The sequence below is a fragment of the Drosophila kikkawai genome, chromosome 2L, assembly GCF_030179895.1.
Source record: "Drosophila kikkawai strain 14028-0561.14 chromosome 2L, DkikHiC1v2, whole genome shotgun sequence".
NCBI classification, from domain to species: domain Eukaryota; kingdom Metazoa; phylum Arthropoda; class Insecta; order Diptera; family Drosophilidae; genus Drosophila; species Drosophila kikkawai.
In genome coordinates, this window is record NC_091728.1 from 6134253 (window position 1) to 6155885 (window position 21633).

A 21633-nucleotide genomic window follows, 5' to 3' on the forward strand; every position below is an offset into this window, starting at 1 on the left:
ACGATAAGGAATGCTACGAAAAAAAAACCCACAATTTAATAACAAAGAACTGTTCAATCTCGATTCAAATCGAATGACTTTATATATATATATATATACGGTTTCATATACATATATGCATATATATAAGTATATACGATGTTTTCGTTTATTATAATTTATAACCGTTAAATTTAAATTACATACAGACAACACAAAATGTATAAATTGGAAATAAATAAGAAGCATCCGGATTTGATCGGTTTCCTTAGAGTTGATCAATATAATTGCTTTCAAAAATCATCGGTGTTTTGTGGAACAATATTTAAACAAGAAGCTTATGGTATTTTTGTGGTTGTTCGTTTCGTTTATTTACGTTTGTTTTCTCTTTTTGCATTTATGGTAAAGTATTTCAGGGTTTATTATGTTTAAGACTTCACTTTACTTCCTTCTTCTCATTACTTAATTGCATACAATTAATGTAAGTGTAATTTTTATGATTTTACGATAGTTTTGTTTTTGTTTTTTTTTTTTCTCATTTATTTTTAAATATAGTAGCAGTAAATCTTCGATTGTTGCTAGAATGTGGAAAAATATTTAAACGCAATAGACGAGAAATAATAATAGAAAAAAAAACTAAAAGTTATGCATAATTTGTTGTTTTTGTGGTTGTTTTTTTCTTTTCTTTTTCATTTTCATATGTGTATATATAATTTATATAAATTGCAACTATCACACGTGTCCACCGCGCTTTAGAGCCGGAGAGACACACACATTGCCACAGACCGAGGCGAGCGAGGATCTTTAGCTTCTTCCGCTGGGCCCGAACTTATCTGCTCTTTGTGGTGTTGGTTTTTTTTTCTTTTTCTTTTTTGTAATTTTATTTGGAACGCTGCTGAGAACAACTGCAACTGGAATCATCTTCCCTCTCTCTTAAATAATTCGCTCAGAAACTTACACGAAATGTAAACTTTACAAATATTCTTTGCTCACTTATCTTTTCTGTTGGTTTTTGTTTGGATTTTTACAATACAATTTGAAACTTTCTACGACACGACGAACTTTGCAAAAACCTCCTCCTTCTTCGCGCTTTCTCTTCAAGATTTATTATTACTGAATTGTTATTGAAAATGTTTTATGTTTGTATTATTATTATTATTGTTATTGTTACTGATAGTTTAGCTCAATTACCGGGGCTTGTCAGTTTGATGGACAGATATCGAGTCTAATTGGGGAAAGTCGAGGTGTGGAAATATGTAACTAACTTTCATCAATCTGGAGAGGATCCTTCATATTTAATTTATAATTATTATAATGCCTTTCTGTATAACATTTTTTTTTCTGTGGCTCTCAATCCAATCAATTAATTGTGAAAATTAAATTGCTTGCCCCTTGGGAGAGAGCCGGCTGTAGGTATTTCTTTTCTTTCTGTTAAATTTTTAAATAATTTTTTTATTTATAATTATCAGCATAAACTTTTCAAATCTCTCGTTGGAAATTTCATTTTCTGAAACAAAACAAGTTATGTTAGTTATAGAAGCTTTAGTATTACGATACAAACTTACCTACAAAGGGACATCACTTGCAGCAGTTGTTCGTCGGCCGATTTGTTTCATTTCCATTCGGCCTTATGCTGGTTCCTTGATTGTTGGCGCCATCGTTCTTAGGTAGTTTCTTGGCTGCAATTTCAGGATAAACATAAGTTTAATTCCCTCTTCAAAGAATCTGTTAGGCTTACCGATGGCCAAGAAGATGTCATTGACATTCATTCCCGTCTTCGCGGACGTTTCCATGAAGAGCAATCCGTTTTCCTCGGCATACTGCTTCGCTTCATCGAACTCTACCACTCGAATGTTTGACAGATCCGCTTTGTTACCGGCCAACGCAATGACAATGTTTGGTGAGGCCTGCAAAATGAGTTAAATTAATTATTACGATTTTAAAATATTTTCAAGACATAAGTTTAATAAATAAAACGGAAATAAATAAAGTCTAAACGGCTATCTCGCTCAAAATGTTTTATTGAATTTGTTTACTCTATGATTCTTTGTATGATTATCATAAAAATGATGTTTTATTTTAAAGAGCAATCTCCAGTTTAGTATGATTATTTAATGACTTCATTTTATCTTATATGGTACACTTATTAAAAGAAGTTCCTCCAGGGCCAAGTAAATAAATAAATAAATGCAATGGGGCGTGAATGAATGCCAAATGCCTCGGAATTTAGTTCATTGCACCCACTGCTGCGGGGGGGGGGGAGTTCACTCCATTAGCAACAACAAAGAGAATTCACATTTATTCAATAATGAAAACGTTCTGCACGAGATTGCATTGACCTTGATTGTGGCAGGAAGTGAGCGAAAAAAAATATATATATATATATATTAATGAAACTCACTTGTTTATGCAGTTCCTTGACCCAAGTCTTTGCACGCTGAAAACTGTCCTGATTTTGTATGTCATAGACAACGATGGCAGCCTGCGCTCCCCGATAATACATGGGAGCTAAGCTGTGGTATCTGTAAATAGAAATAAAGGTGTGAAATAAATATTGATATGTAAATTAATCTTATTTTAGGTTGTGGATATTATTCCACTCAATAATTACCGCTCTTGGCCAGCCGTATCCCAGATCTCGAACTTCACCACGGTATCCTCTATGCAAATGGTCTGTGTCAGGAAGGCCGCACCTATCGTACTCTCCTGGTACTCATGGAACTGTCCCTTGACGAAGCGCAGCACCAGGGATGACTTGCCCACAGCGGATTCGCCCAGAAGCACCAGCTTAAATTGGCAACTTTTATTCTGCGATGTGCCATTGGGACGCGTCGCCGTTCCAGCGCCTCCGACACCGCCGCTGCGTGGTGTGGTTGCCATTATCGCTTACTTCGGTTTAGATGCGGAGATGCGCTTTTTCTCCAGAGATGGCAACTGGTGATTGAAGTTCTACGGACGGTTTACTGCAACTCACTTCCGCTGCTGAGTAAGCTGGTTTATGTGGTCAGTGTGAGGTGAGGAGTCTGAAAGATAAAGCAAGAAGATGGGTAAATAAATTTGTGGAACGTAACATAAAAAAATTATCAGGGACAGAACAGGGATATATTCCTGGATAACTAAACGTATTAGAGCTATATTCTTGACCCAGTCTGTTGGATAATTGATAAACATTACAGAAAAGCACACGAGGACAGAGTGGCGCCTTCGTTTGTTTAATGACGCCGTCGACAAGCCCAGTATATTTAATGCAATATGTCCGACAATATATGTACATAAAATGCCGCCATCATCCATCCATCCATCAGTATAGGAACAGAGAGAGGGAGAGGGAATTCCGGATAAAAGAGGTCACAAGCAAATGGTAATCGATAAATCCCATTGAAATTGAAAGAAATACGCCCAGTAAAAGCCTTTGAAAGCAAATTAAAAGCGAATATCACTACGGGAGCTGCAGAAATGACTTATATCACCAGAATCACGGGCGTTTAGTGCTGTTCAGCATCATAATCACGCGGATAACTAGCCTTCAGATAGCCAAGATAATAAGCCAGTCTTTTCAATGTTAAGATTTTAGTTGCTTGCGTGTCAGGTTCAAACATCCACAAACACAATAGTAGTTAATTGCTAATGCAAAAGCAAAACACAGCAACAACTAAAAATACTTTGGCAAACTCACACAAATCGGAAGAAACCTTAAGAATGTTGTTTAGGCGCAATTATTGTATATTCTCTACTAGTCGCCAATTTTCCCCCGACGACAAATAAAGGGTTCTGGAATTATACGAACAAAATTCCCGAGAAATCATCTGTCTTATCGCATTTCCCCTAAAAACTTTTGTCTCTCCTTAGGGGCTACTATATCAACTGATATTGTACACATTTTCTGATAAACTATTTCGAGGGCGGGTTATTCATAAATACAAAATGGTTTGTATATAAAGAATATTGAATATAAATATTTATGTACAAATGTATGCCGGACAGAGGACGCCTCGCATTATTCATGGGTTGTGGGAATACGGTGGCCTCGCAAATAGATTGCTGTTATCAGTGGAACTTCCATGAGTCATAATACTGTCCCACGGTAACTGAACTAAACTAAATGTCAAGCACCTTAAATGCTGATCTTTGAAAAAATATTTGTCTGTTTGGAAAGTTCAAAAGACCAGACCTCAAGTGCGTCAGTAGTCTAATCTTCCAATTCCAAAAACGATTAATTAACACATTGATGCCAAACTGTACAGTGCAGACAAGTCTCCAAAGATCAAGAGATTGAATTCTACAAAAATCATGCGAAGAAACATTAACTAGAAGTGTAGAGAATCAGAAACAGAGAGAGAGAGAGCAAAAGAGCCAAGATGGGGGCGGAAGCTGTGATAAAAATCAATGCAAAACAAATTAAAGCGTCTCATTCACGAACATGAAGAAGTAAAGAGAAAGTAAAAGCATGACAAATGGTGTAGTTGTGGTTGCTATGTCTGTACTGTGTTATTAAATTAACGAAGGAGCGGGTGCGGGAGGGAAACGTAAAATATGCAGTCTCTCTCTCCATATCTCGATGACATTAAAAATGCAGTCAGTCAACAATTGTTTGAAGCAATGTAAAAAAATCATATTTCTCTTCCTCTTTCCCAGCTCTCCGCGGCGCCTCTATTGTTTTTGTAGAGATTGGAGCAAAGTGCACAGTCAGTTGTCAAGTCACTCTCTCACACACACACACAAACACCATCACAAAGCTCAGGCGGCAAATTTGCTCTCTTTAAACAAAAATTCAACAATACTCTCCCAATTGCGATAAAGAAATTTTGCCTACAATTGCTTTTTGTGTTGTTTCGCCAAATGACGCTTGTATGTATTTCGCATTTTATTGCTGCCGCACACAAAAAGCCGACTTTTAAATTTAATTAAACCCGGCTACGACGTAAGTAATCCAAAGCCAGAAGTTTTCCCATGTCTTATATTACCAGCTGGCAAGCACAACAACACTCACCCGAAAAGATACTTTTTATCTCTCTGGCTAAGGCTGTTAATTTAGCATTTAACACTCTTTAACCTTCGTCGCCGTCTGCGGAAAATTCAATAAAATATAAAACAACGGACGGCTGCTTGGTTCAGAAAATTACGGTACTTGGTTCTTTTAGAACAGCTGACGATGCGTCATTCACACGTACCAATACCAGAGAAAGAATCAAGAGAGAAACACAACGATGGAACTAGCAACAAAGCACAAACAACAACGGCCAACAAAGTAGGATCAATGGATTCCAGGAAAATCACGATAAGTTCCAATAAGTAGTATTTACAGTACTGGGCAATCTGATAATGTTATTTACAGAAACAATATTTATATATAAAATGATTAAAAAAAAAAAAAAAACACAACAGTAGGACAGGAAATGTTAAAAAAAATATATATAAAAATTAAAACATTGAGATTTGAGAAAACCTCGTTTTAGTGATGAAGAGTTCGCACTAAATAAATGCGTTTTTAACAAATTTATTTGTTAGCTGCTGTTCTATTTACGTGCCCTGGATTGTGGAATTGCCTCACTCGTAAAGTCAACAAGTGCAATTTTCTCAGCACGCATTTCAAACACGTCGTCGTTGTACAATAAGAATACAATTAGCAACTTTTATTTACAATAATCACACTTATACCACATTCATGGAGTCTGATACGAATGACAGCCACAGTTTTCTCTTTGTCGGTTAACTCGTTTGCGAAGCGTAAAATAAAATGCTAAAATAAACAAATGTGCAAATGGAGGATGCGATTTTGTTTACATTGCGGCTTTGCAGAAAAATGTACAGTGGAAAAGCGGGGGGAGTTTTCGGTGACTGGCACGATAAGAAACGGGATTGAAGATAAATGCACAGACACACACTCAAACACTCCCGCACACACACACACATTTACTCATTAATTAAGACGCAAAACAATCTGAACAAAGAACGGCCAATTCCGCTCCATTCAACCGATTAAGACCCTAATAATAAAGCGCGAGATAATAAAAACCGAACCGTTTTTCTTTATAACACATCAGTGTACTGGGTGCACCTGCATTGCAATTTTTATCGCTCAAAACACTTATTCCGCCTTTTGCAAACCACTGTGCACGCTGCAGTTGGAGCAGGTCATACGGCCATCTCGCTCTGACAGCCGCTCACTTGGGCAACGCACCCAAAAATTCAGGGCCAGCTATCGCGCTCGCTCCCGCACTCGCACCATGGCGGACAGGGAGAAAAATTTTACACAACTTTCTTAATTAATGGTGGGGGGAAAACAACAGCGCAAAAACACTCGATACCCCACTGATTTACGCACGTTTAACGCCGCACTCGGATTGCCGCTCCACGGTTGTTAGCGTTCCCAGAATGTACTTTTATCTGCGTTTTTTCCAAACCCGACTTCCCCAAAACGGCCCCAAAAACGAAACGAAACGAGCGTAGAGGGAGACGGATAGCGACTGACGACTGACTCGCCTCTCGGAGTTTCTCACAAGTCTTGTTTTTGTCGATTTCCAGGGCGACGTCACCGCTGCGGGGCGTTGCTGCCGTTTTTTGTGAACTTTGTGATCCCTGGAGGCTAGGTGTTCATTGCATCCGTTGCTGTTTCGAGGAATTTGCGTGGTTTATTTGCAAAACTTACAACTTTCTAGCACTCTCTACCAGGTTTTCCGTTTGTACTGCAAAAATTTGTAAGAAAAGGTTTTTTTCACCCCTACGCAGCTGGTCACACTTGAGCTGGAAATGCTGGCCTCACATTTTTAAGGTCACACTTAAACGGAACGGCAAAATAAATATTATTTTAGAATCTAGTTTAAATTATGTCTAAGAAGTTCACTAAATGAGGGCCAAATAGAAATGTTAGTAGGAAACCAGGCTGTCCTTAGTTTTTTATTTATTTAAACGAGCCCAAATTGGCAATGTTTGGTATATGCAGTATTTTTTTTGTTTCCAAAATAATCGTATGTCCCGAATCTCGTGACGTCATTGTATTTATATATCCAGACCTTGAGAAAGCTGTCAAATATAGGCGAATCAAGTAGTGGTTAGCTAAAACATTCATATTTTTATTGGGAAATCCACGTGGGATTGTTTTTGGAAACCATTTCCCGGGGAAAACTGCAATCTTTTCCACTATTCCGTAGACGTGACACGCGTGAGCGCCCATCCTCCTGTCTCTTCAGCCAAAATCTGGTATATTCCTCAGTGGGCCGACAAGTAATTTGCAAAAATTCCCTACGGCCACACTGGTAGGTGGAATGGAAATTGTAATAACATTGCGAGAATCTGTGAAAAAGTGAGAAAACCCGTGAAAAGTGCGGAGTCTGTCGAAATAAAAGGATTTCGCTCAAATAAGTAGAGCTGAGCGACAAGTGCGATTGATTGCGGGTGAAATTCAGGAAATTGTTAAGCGAATAGTAGAACTACAACCGCGTCCTGCACACATACGCAGATTTGCCATCGTTTCATTCGCTGCTGCTGCGCCTCCTGCACACACGCACACAATTACGCCTTTCGTCATCTCTTTCGCTCTTAGTTTTTGCCCATTGCCGTTTTTTTTTTGTCGCAGCTGCAACGCAAATTCGAAAAAGGATTTACAAAAGCGATCTCGCGAGTCCTTTGGCTTGATTTACCTCGGATAAACAATCGAAAAAGGTGCGTGTCTCTTGCGAGCCAATCAATATTGATTTCAGTTTTCAGTTGTGTGTTCTACATATTTGATTGCGCTTTTGTGCCAAGTACTGGAGATCCTGCCTCGCAGGATACACTGCACACACAGGCACTCCCACGAATACTTGTACATACATACATACCTGATCTGGAATTTTTCACCTACCTGTTTGAGGGAATTTCCCCGGCATTACATTATGTAAATCTCAAGTTATATTTTTTTCTTGGCCTTTTCAGATGTGCCTACGACGCGTCGCGTACTAGGGAGGAATCCTGCTTTTAGGGCCCACTTGGGACGGGGTCTCGAGAGGCAGTAGCATGTTCACTCCCATCAAAAAGATATTCACGTATATACAAAAAAATGCCAGCGGCTCTAACATGTTTAGTCCATCAGCAGCAAGCACAGCGGCCACTGAAAAAGAGGCGACAACAGCCAACAGCCTGAAAGCCAACGATGAAGGCGAAACAAAATTAAGGAAAGATGATGCGGATCGTGAGGAGGTAGAGTCTGAGGAGGTGCGGCGGGGGCTCGGCGAGGGGGATATCCCGGCTCTACAGCGTGAGGACGACGGTGACGATGATGACGACTTCGACATTGAGCGGCAGATCAAGACCTCGATAATCGATGCCACCAAGGTGCATGCGGCCAAGGCCAAGGCGTTGGCCTTGCTACCTCTGCCGCTCGAGCAGTTGGACGATGAGCTAGCGGACTTTGCGCATGCTCCAACGGATCCCGATCTGGAGGAGCAGTTCCTGGAGCTAGAGAATTTCCCTAACAATGAGATCATCGTCCTGGGCGATGCCGATCTCAACTCTTCGATAGCCTCCGATGCCGTCTCCGAGGACCCCCTGGCCATTGACAACATACTGGACTCTTCGTCGGTCACCACCAACGAGGAGGTGGACACCAGTGGCGAGCTGCTCTGGCTGAAGCTAGATAATGAGACGGAAATAGCTTCCGCTCCGCGAGACGAAGTGGCGCCGACCAATCAAGAATCCCTGGCGCCGGCTAAGCAAGCAAAGTCTAAAGAGGATGAACTGAGAGACGGGGGCTCCGACTCTGGACTTGGCAGCGAAACGTCTGCTTTGCTAAAGGCTGATCAGACGCAGAAGGAAGCCGAGCAGGAGGCACCAAAGCCGCATAACGAACCGAAACCGATTAGGTCCAATCTTAAGAGACGATTGGATGACTCGGAAGGCGATGGAATTGATGGCATTCCCGACATCTCGACTCCTCCGATGGCCGCCCAAAAGCGGGTCAAGCGCTCCATTAACTTTGACCAGGTGAAGGTGTACTATTTCCCGCGACAGCAGGGATTTGGTTGCGTGCCCACCGCTGGCGGATGCACCCTGGGCATGGGGGCCAGGCATATAGCTTTCAAGACCATGACGTTGGCCGAGCATGCGGCGGAATTGCGGCGGGCACATCGCAGCCAGAACCAGGAACTGCAGCCGAGAGGATCCAGCAGCGATGACAGCGAGGAATCTGAGGAGGATTATCTGAGCGAGGGCAGTGGCTCGGATGCGGATGACGGCTCCAATGGCTTCCTGCAGCCGGTAACGCCAAAACAAAGGCGGGCGCTTTTAAAAGCGGCGGGTGTGCGGAAAATAGATGCCAGCGAGAAGAGCGAGTGCCGGGATATCAGGAACTCTAGAGAGGTCTGTGGCTGCTCCTGCCGTGAGTTTTGCGACCCGGAAACTTGTGCCTGCAGCCAGGCGGGCATTAAGTGTCAGGTGGACAGAGCCATGTTCCCCTGCGGCTGCACTCGCGAGGCCTGTGGCAACACCGTCGGACGGGTGGAATTCAATCCCACCAGGGTGCGAACTCACTACATCCACACCGTGATGCGGTTAGATCTGGAGCAGCGACAAGGCTCTGTTCAAGGCGTCCAAGGGGGGCATCTCCAGCAGCAGCAGCAACAATCCCAGCAGACCATTGGCTACTCGCCGGTGGGAACGGGAGGATCACCTTCATCGTACTTCCTGCAAACGCAATCCAACTACAGTTCCGGCTACGCTTCGCCAGCCTACACTCCCGAGAGCAGTGTGAGCTACTACCAACAACAGGTCCAGCAGCAGCAGCAGCAGGTCACAGCTCCTGGCCAGCAGGCGACACAGAGCCAGAGTTACGCAGGATATCCGCAATTGGACAGCCTAGATTCGGGACTCTTTGCTAGTGGTAGCAATGCCACGCCCTCGTACGGAGAACTATATCAATCGCTTAGCTATGGCAGCTCCCAGGTGAGTGGAAAAAGTCGTAATTCGTATTATTAACCTTACTGGGCCGTTATAGTACTTTAATTAGGCAAGAGTTAGTTCATGTAGATGTTGTAAAATGTTTTTAAACTTTTTTTTTGGGTAAAGTTATAGTAGTTATCGAGGAGCATCGGTATAATTAAACTCAGCTGCAATGGTTTGCCGCTTAACTAATACTAATCCTTATATCTTGTACAGCTTACTTCCTATCCGACCGCCTATCAACCGCATTCGCCATCAACGGTCGTCGCCTCTCCAGCCTCCGGAGCATCCAGCTCATGCGCCTACAGTTCTTGTGCAGTGCCCTCGGTTCCCCCGTATGGGAATGCCACGACAACAGCATCCAGCAATGCTCCATACCAGACCACCGTCGCCTCCATGACCGCAGCCTCTTCCACCTTGTCGTCGCGTCTCGTCGGAAACGCAGCAGCAACCGCATCCTCGCCAGCCACCGCTGTCCCCCCCTCCACGTGCACGTCCCCGGCCAATGCCAATGAATTTATTAGCTTGAGCACACCGATCGCCAGTTCCTCGCGCCTCTCCCAGATCAACGATCTGCTGCAGCACAACCGCAACACCACCGCCGCCCTGGTGGCAGTTTCCGAGGGTTATAGTGGCGGCGGACGAGCCGCCTCCTGTGCATCCACAATTGATTCTATAGACACACCGCCCATTATGGAGGATACACAGCGTGGATGTATGAATTTCGAGGCGTTGCCCCCGCCGCTGATTAATCCTGCGCCCATCGTCGCCGTCGTGGAAAGCAAACTGCCACCGATGACCACGTTGGCCCTGCCACAGCCTCCCGCTCCTGTTCCTGCTCCTCCCACAGCACCACAGCCCCGCCAGCCGCTGGACCAGCAACATCAATCTCTAAATGAGTCTACTTAGAGTGGGATCAAGGGGGTGTGGGTCGTTTGTCAATTCACAGAAGCTTTGTCTTGAAAACTATTGGTGAGATATCGAGTTGTTTTTTAGAACAAAATTTTAATTTTCATGTATTCTTTTATTTTTAAATTTTAATTGCCAACCAGAAAAATTGTTCAGTATATTTTGTATTTAAACATAAGATTCCATTATCCTTTATTGTAAATTAAGTAATGAAGTGCAGTGCTGTCTGATTTTATTAGTTATTAGACTGCTAGACAAAGTTACTTTGAATTGAGAGCAAGAACGGCCACACCCTTCAATTGAATTAAAAGGAACAATGAGAGAGCTGGGAATAGTTTTTATAGCAATTTTACACAGCGAAAAGACTTCATTAAGTTTAAGCCGGCATCAGTGGGGCGGGGCATGGAAAGAAAACGGAGGAAAAGAAACCACAAAGATGGAAAAATAGGGGCAGGAATCAAACTACACCGCAGCATGAGCGCCAGCGTCCCTTTTAGATTTTTAAAGGACCTCTTCGGTAGAGCGGCTCGAAACCGCCTTGTATAAATCATTTTTATTGTTAAATTCTAATTAGTCCTGTAAGAGTGTAATGTAATTTAGTTACTCTGTTGCTTAAGGTATGTTTTCTTCCTCGACATCAAGTTCACCTCTACTAATTACTTCTATTTTTGAGTAATCTATAAAACGAACAAATTGATTACGTGTTGAAAAAGTAGTAATCAAAAATATAATTAAATTGTTTATATGCGTGGCTCCAATGAATTTAATGAGCTGAGAGCCTCCGAGTTGTATCCAAACAAAAAAGAGAAAATCTGTGTGTCAAATCTGATTTATCCCCCGTTTAACTTTTGTGTTTTTGTATTGTTTGCATTTAGTTACCAGGCCAATCTTAACATTTAACTACTCCATTTTTAATTTCGTCTTTTGTTCTTAGTCTTTAGTTGCATTGTCTCGGTTTGGCTGCGAATTAATAAGTATTCATTTAGTTTCTAAGTTCCTCATTTCTGACCCTCAGTCTCTTAGCCTTAATGAACCAACAACAACAACAACAAAATGGCAGCAACCAGAAAAAAAAATCAGAACATGCATGCTTTAGACATGGTTTAGAAATATGTATATTCAAAACAGAAAAAATGAAAACGACAAAAGAAAATAATGGCAATTATTTAAATAAATATTGAATACAAAATAAGTATCTGTTTATAGGGTGGCGAGTTGAGTGCAATAAGTACGTTTTGGAGCACTTATTTCATTGCTGGGCATCGAACTTCAAAGTTGAGGAAGGGGAAGAACATCCAAAGTCATGAGTCTGACTGAAACTGAGAGAAGAGGCAACAAGTTTTGGTTTCGTAATCCTTATCCTAATCTTCTAAAAAACTCGAAAAAATCTCTCTTCTACAGTCTCTCAGGGAGCTTAAAAATCCTATAAGTGCATATCTCAGATGTACGGAACTTGGAATGAGAAATGTTCTAAAATAAAATAATCAAACTTTTATGGATTTTTATAATATTGTAAGACTTTCTTTTATTCAAGTTTAAAATAATATCAATTTGAAGTACTACTAACATTCCCTAAAAAAACCTTTTCTTAATCTAAACATTTTTAATTTTTGTTTTTGTAAAAAAAGAAATGAACCCCCCACAGTTCAGTTATCGTAGGTGACTCCAATTTGCCGACGCATCTCATCCGTTATGGCAACCAACTCTAGACTTTCGGCATGCGTGAATTTCGGACTCTCCAGCAGACGCTTCTCAATGCAGCGACGCACTTCCTCTGCCTCGTACCTCAGGCCACAGGTATTTGTGTAATGGAAATCAAATTTGGCTTGGGGCAAAGGCCAAGACTCTGGCGGGCCATTCGTACGGGTCATCTGGGTGCAGCACCAGTAGTTCGACAGCTGGAAGATTTACAAAGTGTGGCTTAGTCAGCGGCCTAGGCGATAATCTCCCTGATCCCGTAGGCCGGAGATAAGCGCTCACCTTAATCTCGCCTTTGGTGCCCGTAATGACGGCATCGTTCTCCAGATTCTCCAGTCCAGTCACCAAAGCCGTAAGTCTCCGTCCGTCTCCATAATCAAGCATGAACTCACCCTGAACATCCACTCGCTCTTTATTTAGATGCGTGCCACTGGGCAGAATTTTGACGGGCGAAACTCCGAAGACAAACTGACCCAGCTGCAGAGCATAGATGCCAATGTCCAGAAGAATGGAGCCGCCAAGAGAGCGATTGCAGACCCGGTCCATGTGACTCAGGCGAAAGCCGTGTTGGACCTTCACCTGAGTGACCTCTCCGATAATGTCGCTGTTCAGGTGCTCCCTCAAGCGATCGTAACTGGGAAAAAATCGTGACCACATGCCTAGAATTGAAGAATAATTTAGTTTGGTAGACCGTAAAATGGAAATCCTACCTTCCATGAGGAATACTCCGCGCTGCTCTGCCACAGCATAAAGCTCCTTGGCCTGGTCCAGTCCCAGGCACATGGGGGTTTCACATAAAACATGCTTCCCCCTGGATAGCATCAGATGGACGACGGCATGATGAAAGGGATTTAGGGTGCCCACATATACCACGTCCACCTCTCGATCCAGGGCCAAGGCATCGAATCCATCGTAGTGGCGCTGGATCTGGTTTCTCTGAGCGAACTCTTGGGCCCGCTGGCCATCCACATCCGCCACAGCTACCACAACATGCCGGGATTTCTCAATAGTGCTCAGGGCAGTGACAAAGTCCTGCGTTATCCTGCCCGCCGCCGCAATGCCCCAGTTCAGGTTCGTCTGGCTTTGCATTATAATTCCTGATATATAGTCTGCGTTCTGCTTTCGAATCGAGTCTCTCTCGGGCTCGTGTCCGGGCAGCTACTAACGCCATGATAATGATACTGAGTGCCCGTCCCGAGGGGTCTCCTATCAGTCCCTGGCATCTGCATTCATTGCACTTTTCGTATTCCATAGCATTTCGGTTGATAAGGAACACCGAGCACAGATTCACGAATGCACAATGACAATCCATCAAAATGACATACTATAGTAGGTGATAGTGGATAGATATTAATGGAGATGTGAATAGTTTTCTTAATTCCTTTTTAAAAATTAAAAATCTAAACAAAAGTTAGTACAAAATCGAATTAAACCAAACAAATTTTAATGTTAAATATATAAAAGGAAACACTTAAATATTTTCCATATCAACACATTTATTTGTTGTTATATTTATTGTAAGAATTTAATAACAAATCCAAAAAGCACTCTACATATCTTAACATTCTAGAGACTTTCAAATTTTAAAGAGTTCTACGCAATCGAACATTGACAATTGTCGTAACAGGGTCTTATCATTTCCTTCTGAGACGAGCCCCTTTTTTTCCCGACAATCAAATGATAATATTAAGTGCACAAAACTTAAAGGTACAGTTGCGCAAAAGTTTTTAAAAAACTAAAGATTTGCTAGAAGAATTCAAGTAACACAAGTTTCTTGCAATTTAAAAATTAAGAAAAAAATAAGTAAATAAAATTCACATATTGTAGATCATCACAAAAGCTATGACTAGGCCTTAGCTGGTAATACCTTTAAGAGTAGGTGGTAATCTTGACGGGAGATAAGGGAGCAGAAACCCCACTAGACCCTGGAGATAAGAGGCCTATGCTGGCGCTCTCCTACCAGCCCCTAAATTAAAAATACGCCTATCATGCACTGAAAACGTGATCAATTGTATAGTGGGAAGAAATGTGCTATATCATCTACATTAGTTACACCCCGGGTAGGATTCGACCTAGTGGAAATGTCATTGCTGGCGTTTCTATAATCAATATTTCGCCTTATCGGATTGTTTGCAAATCCTTGATTTAGAGAGGGAGAAATTATTGAGAAAAGTTTCAATAAGGAAGAAGGAAAGGTGAGACAAGCATTAGGATCATATATTTCACCTTAAAATATATATATAAAACGTTTACTTTTTCAAATTAGTTTTTTTTTTTTATTTTATGTTACTTGTTTAATTATATAAAATCTATATTTATTCCTCATCAAACTTGTTCAGCACACCGATCTGCTTGCGGATGGTATCCTCGATCTCGGCGAAGAGCAAGCTGTCGGCATAGGTTACATTCTTGTTCTCCACTTCGCCGGCGAGGATGGACTGACGCACAGCCTCAGCCTCGTACCTCATGGCCTCGGAGTTGGCATAGTTGGTCTGATACTTGCCTTTGGGCGGGAGCCACTCCTTCTCCTGACCATCGATGTCGATCATCTTGTTAGGCGTCCAGAAGTCAATGAGCTAATGGTATAATTAAGAATATATATATTAAATTCTGTTAAATCATGATTGATTAGATTAGACTTACGGTAACCTGTCCTTTGGTGCCCTTGATCACGGCAGTGTTGGACAGTTTTTCCTTGGAGGAGAAACGCATGCGAGCAGTGCGTCCGCCACTGTAAGTCAAAGTGGCACTGACATCATCGTCGATGCCCTCGGCATTGAGTGATCCCTTGGACTCGATCTTCTGGGGCTTCTCCTGGAAGGCCCACTGCGAGGCCTGGATGGCGTAAATGCCCAAATCATAGACCACTCCGCCTCCAAGCTCGCGTTTTCTTTGGAAACGATTGCTAGTAAGAATTTATTTTGAATATTTAATTGTCTCTGTTTACTCACTGCAAACGATCCACATGTTCCAGGGGGAAGCCAAAGTTGACCTCCACGTCCTTGATCTGTCCCAGCTGGCCGCCAGCGATGAGCTCCTTGACGCGCTGGTACGAGGGGAAGAAGCGAGACCACACCGCCTCCATGAAGAATCTCTTGTTGGCCTTTGCTGCCGCCAGGATGCCCTCCACTTGCTTCTTGTTCATGGCCAGAGGCTTCTCGCAGAGCACATGCTTGCCATTGTTCAGCATAAGCACGGCCACCTCGTAGTGCTGTGGGTTCAGGGTGCCAATATAGACAACATCTGGGGAATAGAATTAAGATTAATTAGTTTTTTTATAGTTAAAAGTTTACAAAATTAAAAGGTGTAAAGGTAAAGGTAAAATTCGTTGAATATTATCAGGAAATACTCACCCACATCACCGCTCTTGGCCAGCTCCTCGTAACTTCCGAGGGCCTTGGGGATCGAGTGCTTGGTGGCAAACTCCTGGGCGCGATCCAGGGATCGGGCGGCAATAGCCTGGACCTTGTGGTCGGTGCCGGGCAAAGTGCTCAGAGCAATGACAAAGTCCTCGCTGATCTTGCCAGCTGAAGCGATTCCCCAACGGATCAGTTTCGACATGTTGCTGGCTTCTGGGACGGGCTGCGAATGAGTGGAGGAGCCAAGTGAATTGTTAGTTAAATATGGGTGGGAACCAGCGCGGAACAGCCGCGTTATCAGCAAAGAGAAGGGAGAATGCTAGAAGCTCTCTCGCTTTGAGTGTTTATCTTCCTCCAGCAATTGTTTGGAAGCAAATCGACCAAAAGTAACAATTGTGTTATTTCACAATGTTATTGAGTTTGACCTTGTTTGAGTATGACTTTAATTATTCTGGATGCCACCTGTATTCAATCCAAAGTTATCAGTCGATCGAACGAGCCCTCTCCTCTCGCTCCCGTTGCCAATAATTTCCTCCATAAATCAAAAATTCTTGTCACGTTCGCACTACTGAACAGAGATAAATCGAATAAAACCTATAATAATATTTATAAGAGGAGTATTTTTATATAGTCACGATTTAATTAATTTATTAGGAACTTTTCTCTTGGAGCCTGAAACAAATATTTCTCTTAAAAAAAAGTAAAGCCAAAGATGGTTTTCAACTGTAAAAACCAAAATTAACAAAAAGTATATAATAACTAAATCCTAAGGGATTATTGACTTAAAGCTTATTTTTCCTCATCCATATAAATTACTTCCACCACTCATTTTCTTCCAGTGCAGTGATATTTCATAGCATTATCCCCGGTAACCATTTGTTTGTTTGTCTTAGCTTTTGAGCTGACAAGTGTTTTACAATAAATTACACTTAAGCACTTCGGCATTTCTAATTAATTTCCTTTTTTGCATTTGCAGTTGATTTGCATATAAAACTTATAATAGCCTTGAGAATGTAATTAGCCGGTTATTTTTTGCTTTGTAATTTGTAATAATAACACGACTTGACTTTAAATTTGTTAAAATTTTATAATTAACTCCCATAAAGTATATATAAACTATATATCCAATTAAATGCCTTACGTTCAACTTGTGGCAGAACTAAACGTTTGGATAAAACTTTCCACTGTGTTGTGTTTACGTGCGACAGTTCTATTTATAACCTTTTTATAAACTATACTCTGTACACCCAACGACATAAAACGATTCGATTTCCTTGATTTACTCAAGCTCAGGGCTTTTGACGCTCTCACTGGGTGCACAATATAAAAACGACATTCTCAACGTTGCTCTGTGAATGCTTTTTAGAAGAAGAAGTTGTGTATTTGCTTAGATATTTCAAAAATAGTTGGCGCAATGAGGATTAGATATGAAAATACATCAAGTTTAAGCTAAATAAGGATGTAATGTTTACGATAAAGAGTCAAAATTGCTTCCACAGCAACCGAATTTCTACAACAAAAGGAGCAAAAGTACCAAGCTTTGTTTGATTCTTAAAAAAGATTTACAAGAACGTATAAAAGCGCCTTTTAAACAGAACTTTGGAATATAAGAATCACACTTAACCTATAGTAAACTATAAATTATAACCTAAAGTGATCTTTAAGGGAAAAATCACATTGTTATGATTTCTTTTCCAACATTTGTTGGTGGAATCGGGAATTTTCTGCTTCCATGCGGTTCATAGTTTTTTCCAAACGCTCCAAAACGGTCAGACGCCGTTCGCCCAGATATATTAATTGCTCCCTAAACTTTCGCAGCTCCCTGTTGCGTTCTCTAGCGGCCGCCAGCATTCCCACCTCGAAGGGAACAGATTTTTTCGCTTTTTTCGGGGGTGGCTTGGAAGACTGGTCGTCGTCACGATACCCCGTAGTTTTTTCCTGGGCAACAGGTCTTTTTACTTTTTTCGGGGTTGGCTCGGGAGACTGGTCGTCACGTTTCCCTTCTAAATCTTCGGCATTGGCCTCCAGATATTCGGTCAAGTATTCAGTTTCTTCGTAAGCTTCGTCAAACTTATCAAAACTGTCCACTAAATTTAAAGATTTTTACAATCTGGAATAACCAAAGAATATATTAAATATTCAATTTACCCGGGTTTGCAGGTCTGCAGTGCCTGAACATCTCGTGGAGTCTCTCAAAGTGAATCCAATGCGACTCCAGTTTTTTTGCTTCCACTCTGAAACGGAGAAGTGTTTGAGTCTATGCCCAGGTGATAAGTTCCGGGAATTCACCTGTACTTCTTGGTTAAGTTTTCCTGCTTGTTGCGCACCTCTTTCGCCTCGATTCCAATAAATCCAGCATCGTCCAGCTGTTTGGCCATCATCCTCCTAATTTGAGTTTTTGTCAAGCCGGTATACGGCTCCAAGTTCCGTATGCTCCTTTCCCACATATCCAAAAGCATCTCCTCGTAATACTGCGACCACGAAACGGATAGTTTGCGTCTATTTAGGCTCATCTAAAGTCGGTTAAATTGGTTATTTTGAAAAGTTTGTTTTTTGAATATATTCATTGTTTACCTTTTTTTTAGGATTCACAGTCAGCTGTTTATAGGGATGGGAAAAATATAACAATATATCGATATTTTGTCTGAATATATCGCGATATTTTAAAGTCTGGTACTTTTGGTCGCTGGGACCGAAAAGTCTGGCAACACTGGTAGCTCGCACAGCAGCGTTGCCAGACTTTTGAGTCCCAGCTACCAGTGTTGCCAGACTTTTCGGTCCCAGCGACCAAAAGTACCAGATCGTCAATATATCGATATTTTTCCTGAAAATGGGAGTGCTGCCAGACTTTTCGGTCCGAGTTGACAGCGCTGCCAGACTTTGCGATCAGAGCGACCAAAAGTACCAGATCGTCCGTGCATGAGAACAGCGAGGATGCAAACCATATCACGGATGAGAACCTGGTACATTTTCTGAAGGTACATACAGTGGCGGTCCAAAAGGTAGGCCACATTAGAGGTTTACGCCGATGGTTAAAGGCATCGGCGGCGGCGTAGAGGTCAAAATGACTCGGCGGCGGCGGCGTAGTAGTCAGAAAGAACCGGCGGCGGCGGCGCGTCAAATAAGGCAAAAAGGCCATTTTAATGAGTTATTTTTTTTTTTTTAAGTTTTATAAAGAACAATGACACTGAAGGCCGCGCTGAAGCTGCGCCGATGCCGCACCAGCGGCGCGCCGCGGCGCGCCGTTATTTTCATAATTTGGCGGCGGCGCGTCAAATAAGGCAAAAATCGGCGGCGGCGGCGGCGTGGCGCGGCGGCGTATATGTCTAGGCCACATATACACTAACTATCTTCAATTGATTTAAAATCTGTATTATATCTGTATAGTAATTCTTTGTGGAATATAAATTGCAATAAATTACTACTTTAAAAATAATAATTATAATTATTAAATAACTTAAAATTAATTAAAATAGATTAGTAGACTGGAGTAATAATGATTGATGAACTCCCTGATTCGACTCATTTTATTTCTTGAAAGGCGTTAGCATTTATGTTTAATTAAAATCAAACAACAAAAGATATATATAAAGAAAAAAAGATAAATCAATAAGGAACCCTGTATCATAAATTAATAAATAACCCTGTTTTTATGATGATTTTAATTTGGCATTTATCATAACCATTTGATATCGTTCCGATTGATCGCCCGTACACACAGATACCCACACACACTTGGTTAACTGGTCTTCAGATACGAGTATTTTCTTTCGCAGCTCGCCAGAGCTACTCAAGTGTATCCAAACCTAGTATTGGAGCAGCATAATTGGCATATGGTTTTGTGAATACTGAGTTTACTTTTCAGTCTCCAGTTCAGTTCGGTTCGCTTGAAGAATCCATCTTCTCCTGTGATATTTCGTGCCAATTTTCTAATTTAAAGCTGCATATTTATGCGCACACACACAAATCAATTCATTCGGTCTCGTGAGTTTCGTGCATAAATTAATAAGCTCAAATGTAATTTCGTTTTTCGCGTGTACATTGATATATAAATTATCATAAAAACGACGGCGAAATGGAAAATCCCCGGGGTGGGATGGGGTGCTGCGGCAGAGGGGCAGCTGTCATGGCGGCCGCAGCGGAAACGGAAACAAAACAGCATCCCAATGGGGTCAGCGACGACGACCAGTTTCGGTCAGTAGTGTGTCACATGAAATATCCATCATAATAGCCAGGCCTGTTCGTCGGAGCCATGGTGAGATTATATGCCATTTTATTCGCTGGCTCGCCTAATTGATTTTATTTTTATTTCGTGCTGCTCTGAGTGTGTGTGTTTGCTCGAAATAATAGTCGTGCGACTGTAGTTGGGCGACTAATTAGCGTTCACAAATAATTGAATAATGATCCGCTGTGCCGCTCTTAAGCGTTTCCTCTAAACAGGAACTGGTTGCAGTTGCAGCTTTTCCATTTGATTTATGCGACCAGCGAAAATGGCCATAATAAATGGTATTTTTGAAAATCAGGACAGGGACATTCGGAAGTGACATGGATATCTGCGTAAATCAAGTTGGGATTTGATTAATAATGGAAATATATTTTTGGAATAATCTTTATATTCTCTTTACTTGTATTGTATTTAAAAAGATAATGAATTGATGAATTTAGAATTCTTTTAAAATGTGTATTAAAGTCTACAAATGAACATATCTTTTTTATTTTTAATTTAATTAAATATATATTATTGCAAATTTTTGGCTCATTTTTAATTGATTTAAAACTGCCGCAATTTCCGTGTCAATAAAAGGAATAACATACATTATAATTCATATATCCTAGCAATATATCCTTTGAATAAAAAATATGTGTAATATATCCATTGTTACCCCACCACATATGGCTTCATTTTCATTTCATATTTATGGCAAATCATTTCTCAATTTTACACCGTTTAACTCCCGAAAAAAAAGAGGCAACCAAATATTAACACATTCATCTCCCCTGTAGCACACCTAGGCGTGTATATCAAAGAAATACCAGTGAAATGGCAAAATTAATGTTTTTTGTGTAAATATAAGGCATGCATATTTCATGACAACGTGCCAAAGCTTCAAAAATAACCAGAGCGACAGCAGGGGATGGATTGGGAGCGAGCATTTAAGTTAATGGGTCGCGTCTTTATGTCTCGCTGTCTGCCCGTCATTGTATTTATGCATTATTTATTTTTGTTTTTATACACTTTGTTATCATTGCTTTTATCATTAATATGAACATGTTAAAGAACATTAATTTATACATATGTATTTGGCGCAGGCAAACGAACAACGCGTGGCTGCGTATAATTTCGATTGGCGCCTATCAGTATGCAATGGCATTTGGTTTAATTTTATTAAAAATATATTTAAAGGTAACTAAAGATTGTGATGAAAAATGAATGATAATGATAAATATATAAATATAAATTTAATTAAATATTCTTTTTTTTTTTGTCATTTCAAATTTTTTTGAGTTTCACAATCAAAATACAATAACTTGATGCCGATAGTTGATGGCTTTTTTAATTTTCGTTGTCATGCGTGCTTATTGCACTGTTTGCTTATAATTCGCAATGTTTCGCAATTTTTAAATTTATTTCCCCTCGTTTTCGCCATTCGTTATGCTGTCAATTGTCAAATGGATATGCGCCTATGATGCAGAAAATGTGAAACAAAAGCAAAGAGCGTCCATTCGCCTTGCAATAACATTTATTTATTTACAATTTATACTTTATGCCATT

The 21633-nt window shown here is 41.0% G+C and overlaps 5 protein-coding genes across 9 annotated transcripts; 1 reads left to right on the forward strand and 4 right to left on the reverse strand.

The window, feature by feature from the left end:
* Positions 1 to 57: 57 nt before the first annotated feature.
* Positions 58 to 6738, reverse strand: LOC108074557 (ras-related protein Rab5). 3 transcript variants are annotated; one of them, XM_017166656.3, is made up of 6 exons: positions 6629 to 6738; positions 2591 to 3002; positions 2381 to 2501; positions 1718 to 1886; positions 1545 to 1658; positions 58 to 1486 (listed from the first exon to the last, which is right to left on the reverse strand). In XM_017166656.3, exons 2-5 carry the CDS (start codon positions 2857 to 2859, stop codon positions 1558 to 1560), a joined length of 660 nt encoding a protein of 219 aa, XP_017022145.1. In that variant the 5' UTR covers positions 2860 to 3002; positions 6629 to 6738; the 3' UTR covers positions 58 to 1486; positions 1545 to 1557. The 3 variants fall into 3 exon arrangements, with proteins under 3 accessions (XP_017022145.1, XP_070139367.1, XP_017022146.1); XM_070283266.1 differs by lacking the exon at positions 6629 to 6738 and adding an exon at positions 6480 to 6618; XM_017166657.3 differs by lacking the exon at positions 6629 to 6738 and adding an exon at positions 6305 to 6456.
* A 256-nt stretch (positions 6739 to 6994) lies between these two features.
* Positions 6995 to 12582, forward strand: Axud1 (AXIN1 up-regulated 1). 2 transcript variants are annotated; one of them, XM_070283580.1, is made up of 3 exons: positions 6995 to 7641; positions 7894 to 9897; positions 12449 to 12582. In XM_070283580.1, the coding sequence occupies exons 2-3, from the start codon at positions 7975 to 7977 to the stop codon at positions 12464 to 12466; spliced, it is 1941 nt and encodes a 646-aa protein (XP_070139681.1). In that variant the 5' UTR covers positions 6995 to 7641; positions 7894 to 7974; the 3' UTR covers positions 12467 to 12582. The 2 variants fall into 2 exon arrangements, with proteins under 2 accessions (XP_070139681.1, XP_017022161.1); XM_017166672.3 differs by lacking the exon at positions 12449 to 12582 and adding an exon at positions 10111 to 11550 and having other exon boundaries at positions 6997 to 7641.
* Positions 12332 to 13648, reverse strand: LOC108074572 (trans-1,2-dihydrobenzene-1,2-diol dehydrogenase). 2 transcript variants are annotated; one of them, XM_017166674.3, is made up of 3 exons: positions 13212 to 13648; positions 12784 to 13160; positions 12341 to 12701 (listed from the first exon to the last, which is right to left on the reverse strand). In XM_017166674.3, exons 1-3 carry the CDS (start codon positions 13588 to 13590, stop codon positions 12450 to 12452), a joined length of 1008 nt encoding a protein of 335 aa, XP_017022163.1. In that variant the 5' UTR covers positions 13591 to 13648; the 3' UTR covers positions 12341 to 12449. The 2 variants fall into 2 exon arrangements, with proteins under 2 accessions (XP_041631605.1, XP_017022163.1); XM_041775671.2 differs by having other exon boundaries at positions 12332 to 12701; positions 12784 to 13648.
* Positions 13649 to 14697: 1049 nt separating this feature from the next.
* Positions 14698 to 17128, reverse strand: LOC108074604 (trans-1,2-dihydrobenzene-1,2-diol dehydrogenase). The gene is made up of 5 exons (XM_017166720.3): positions 17002 to 17128; positions 15855 to 16083; positions 15453 to 15744; positions 15145 to 15391; positions 14698 to 15077 (listed from the first exon to the last, which is right to left on the reverse strand). The coding sequence occupies exons 2-5, from the start codon at positions 16060 to 16062 to the stop codon at positions 14817 to 14819; spliced, it is 1008 nt and encodes a 335-aa protein (XP_017022209.1). The 5' UTR covers positions 16063 to 16083; positions 17002 to 17128; the 3' UTR covers positions 14698 to 14816.
* Positions 17129 to 17272: 144 nt separating this feature from the next.
* On the reverse strand, positions 17273 to 18557 carry LOC108074605 (uncharacterized). Its single transcript, XM_041776005.2, has 4 exons — positions 18435 to 18557; positions 18150 to 18373; positions 18009 to 18094; positions 17273 to 17947 (listed from the first exon to the last, which is right to left on the reverse strand). Exons 2-4 carry the CDS (start codon positions 18371 to 18373, stop codon positions 17541 to 17543), a joined length of 717 nt encoding a protein of 238 aa, XP_041631939.1. The 5' UTR covers positions 18435 to 18557; the 3' UTR covers positions 17273 to 17540.
* Between the last annotated feature and the right edge of the window lie 3076 nt (positions 18558 to 21633).

Bases quoted from the DNA above. Each gene is read 5' to 3' on its own strand.
- LOC108074557 (XM_017166656.3), bottom strand. From the start codon at position 2,859: ATGGCAACCACACCACGCAGCGGCGGTGTCGGAGGCGCTGGAACGGCG. The intron at 2,502-2,590 runs GTAATTATTGAG...TTCTATTTACAG, and splicing joins GATACGGCTGGCCAAGAGCG to ATACCACAGCTTAGCTCCCA. The intron at 1,659-1,717 runs GTAAGCCTAACA...CTGAAATTGCAG, and splicing joins TGACATCTTCTTGGCCATCG to CCAAGAAACTACCTAAGAAC.
- Axud1 (XM_017166672.3), top strand. From the start codon at position 7,975: ATGTTCACTCCCATCAAAAAGATATTCACGTATATACAAAAAAATGCC. The intron at 9,898-10,110 runs GTGAGTGGAAAA...TATCTTGTACAG, and splicing joins TTAGCTATGGCAGCTCCCAG to CTTACTTCCTATCCGACCGC.
- LOC108074572 (XM_041775671.2), bottom strand. From the start codon at position 13,590: ATGCAAAGCCAGACGAACCTGAACTGGGGCATTGCGGCGGCGGGCAGG. The intron at 12,702-12,783 runs GTGAGCGCTTAT...TAAATCTTCCAG, and splicing joins GCACCAAAGGCGAGATTAAG to CTGTCGAACTACTGGTGCTG.
- LOC108074604 (XM_017166720.3), bottom strand. From the start codon at position 16,062: ATGTCGAAACTGATCCGTTGGGGAATCGCTTCAGCTGGCAAGATCAGC. The intron at 15,745-15,854 runs GTGAGTATTTCC...TCTATTCCCCAG, and splicing joins GGCCAAGAGCGGTGATGTGG to ATGTTGTCTATATTGGCACC. The intron at 15,392-15,452 runs GTGAGTAAACAG...TCGTTTCCAAAG, and splicing joins GAACATGTGGATCGTTTGCA to AAAACGCGAGCTTGGAGGCG.
- LOC108074605 (XM_041776005.2), bottom strand. From the start codon at position 18,373: ATGAGCCTAAATAGACGCAAACTATCCGTTTCGTGGTCGCAGTATTAC. The intron at 18,095-18,149 runs GTGAATTCCCGG...TCTCCGTTTCAG, and splicing joins AACTTAACCAAGAAGTACAG to AGTGGAAGCAAAAAAACTGG. The intron at 17,948-18,008 runs GTAAATTGAATA...CTTTAAATTTAG, and splicing joins CTGCAGACCTGCAAACCCGG to TGGACAGTTTTGATAAGTTT.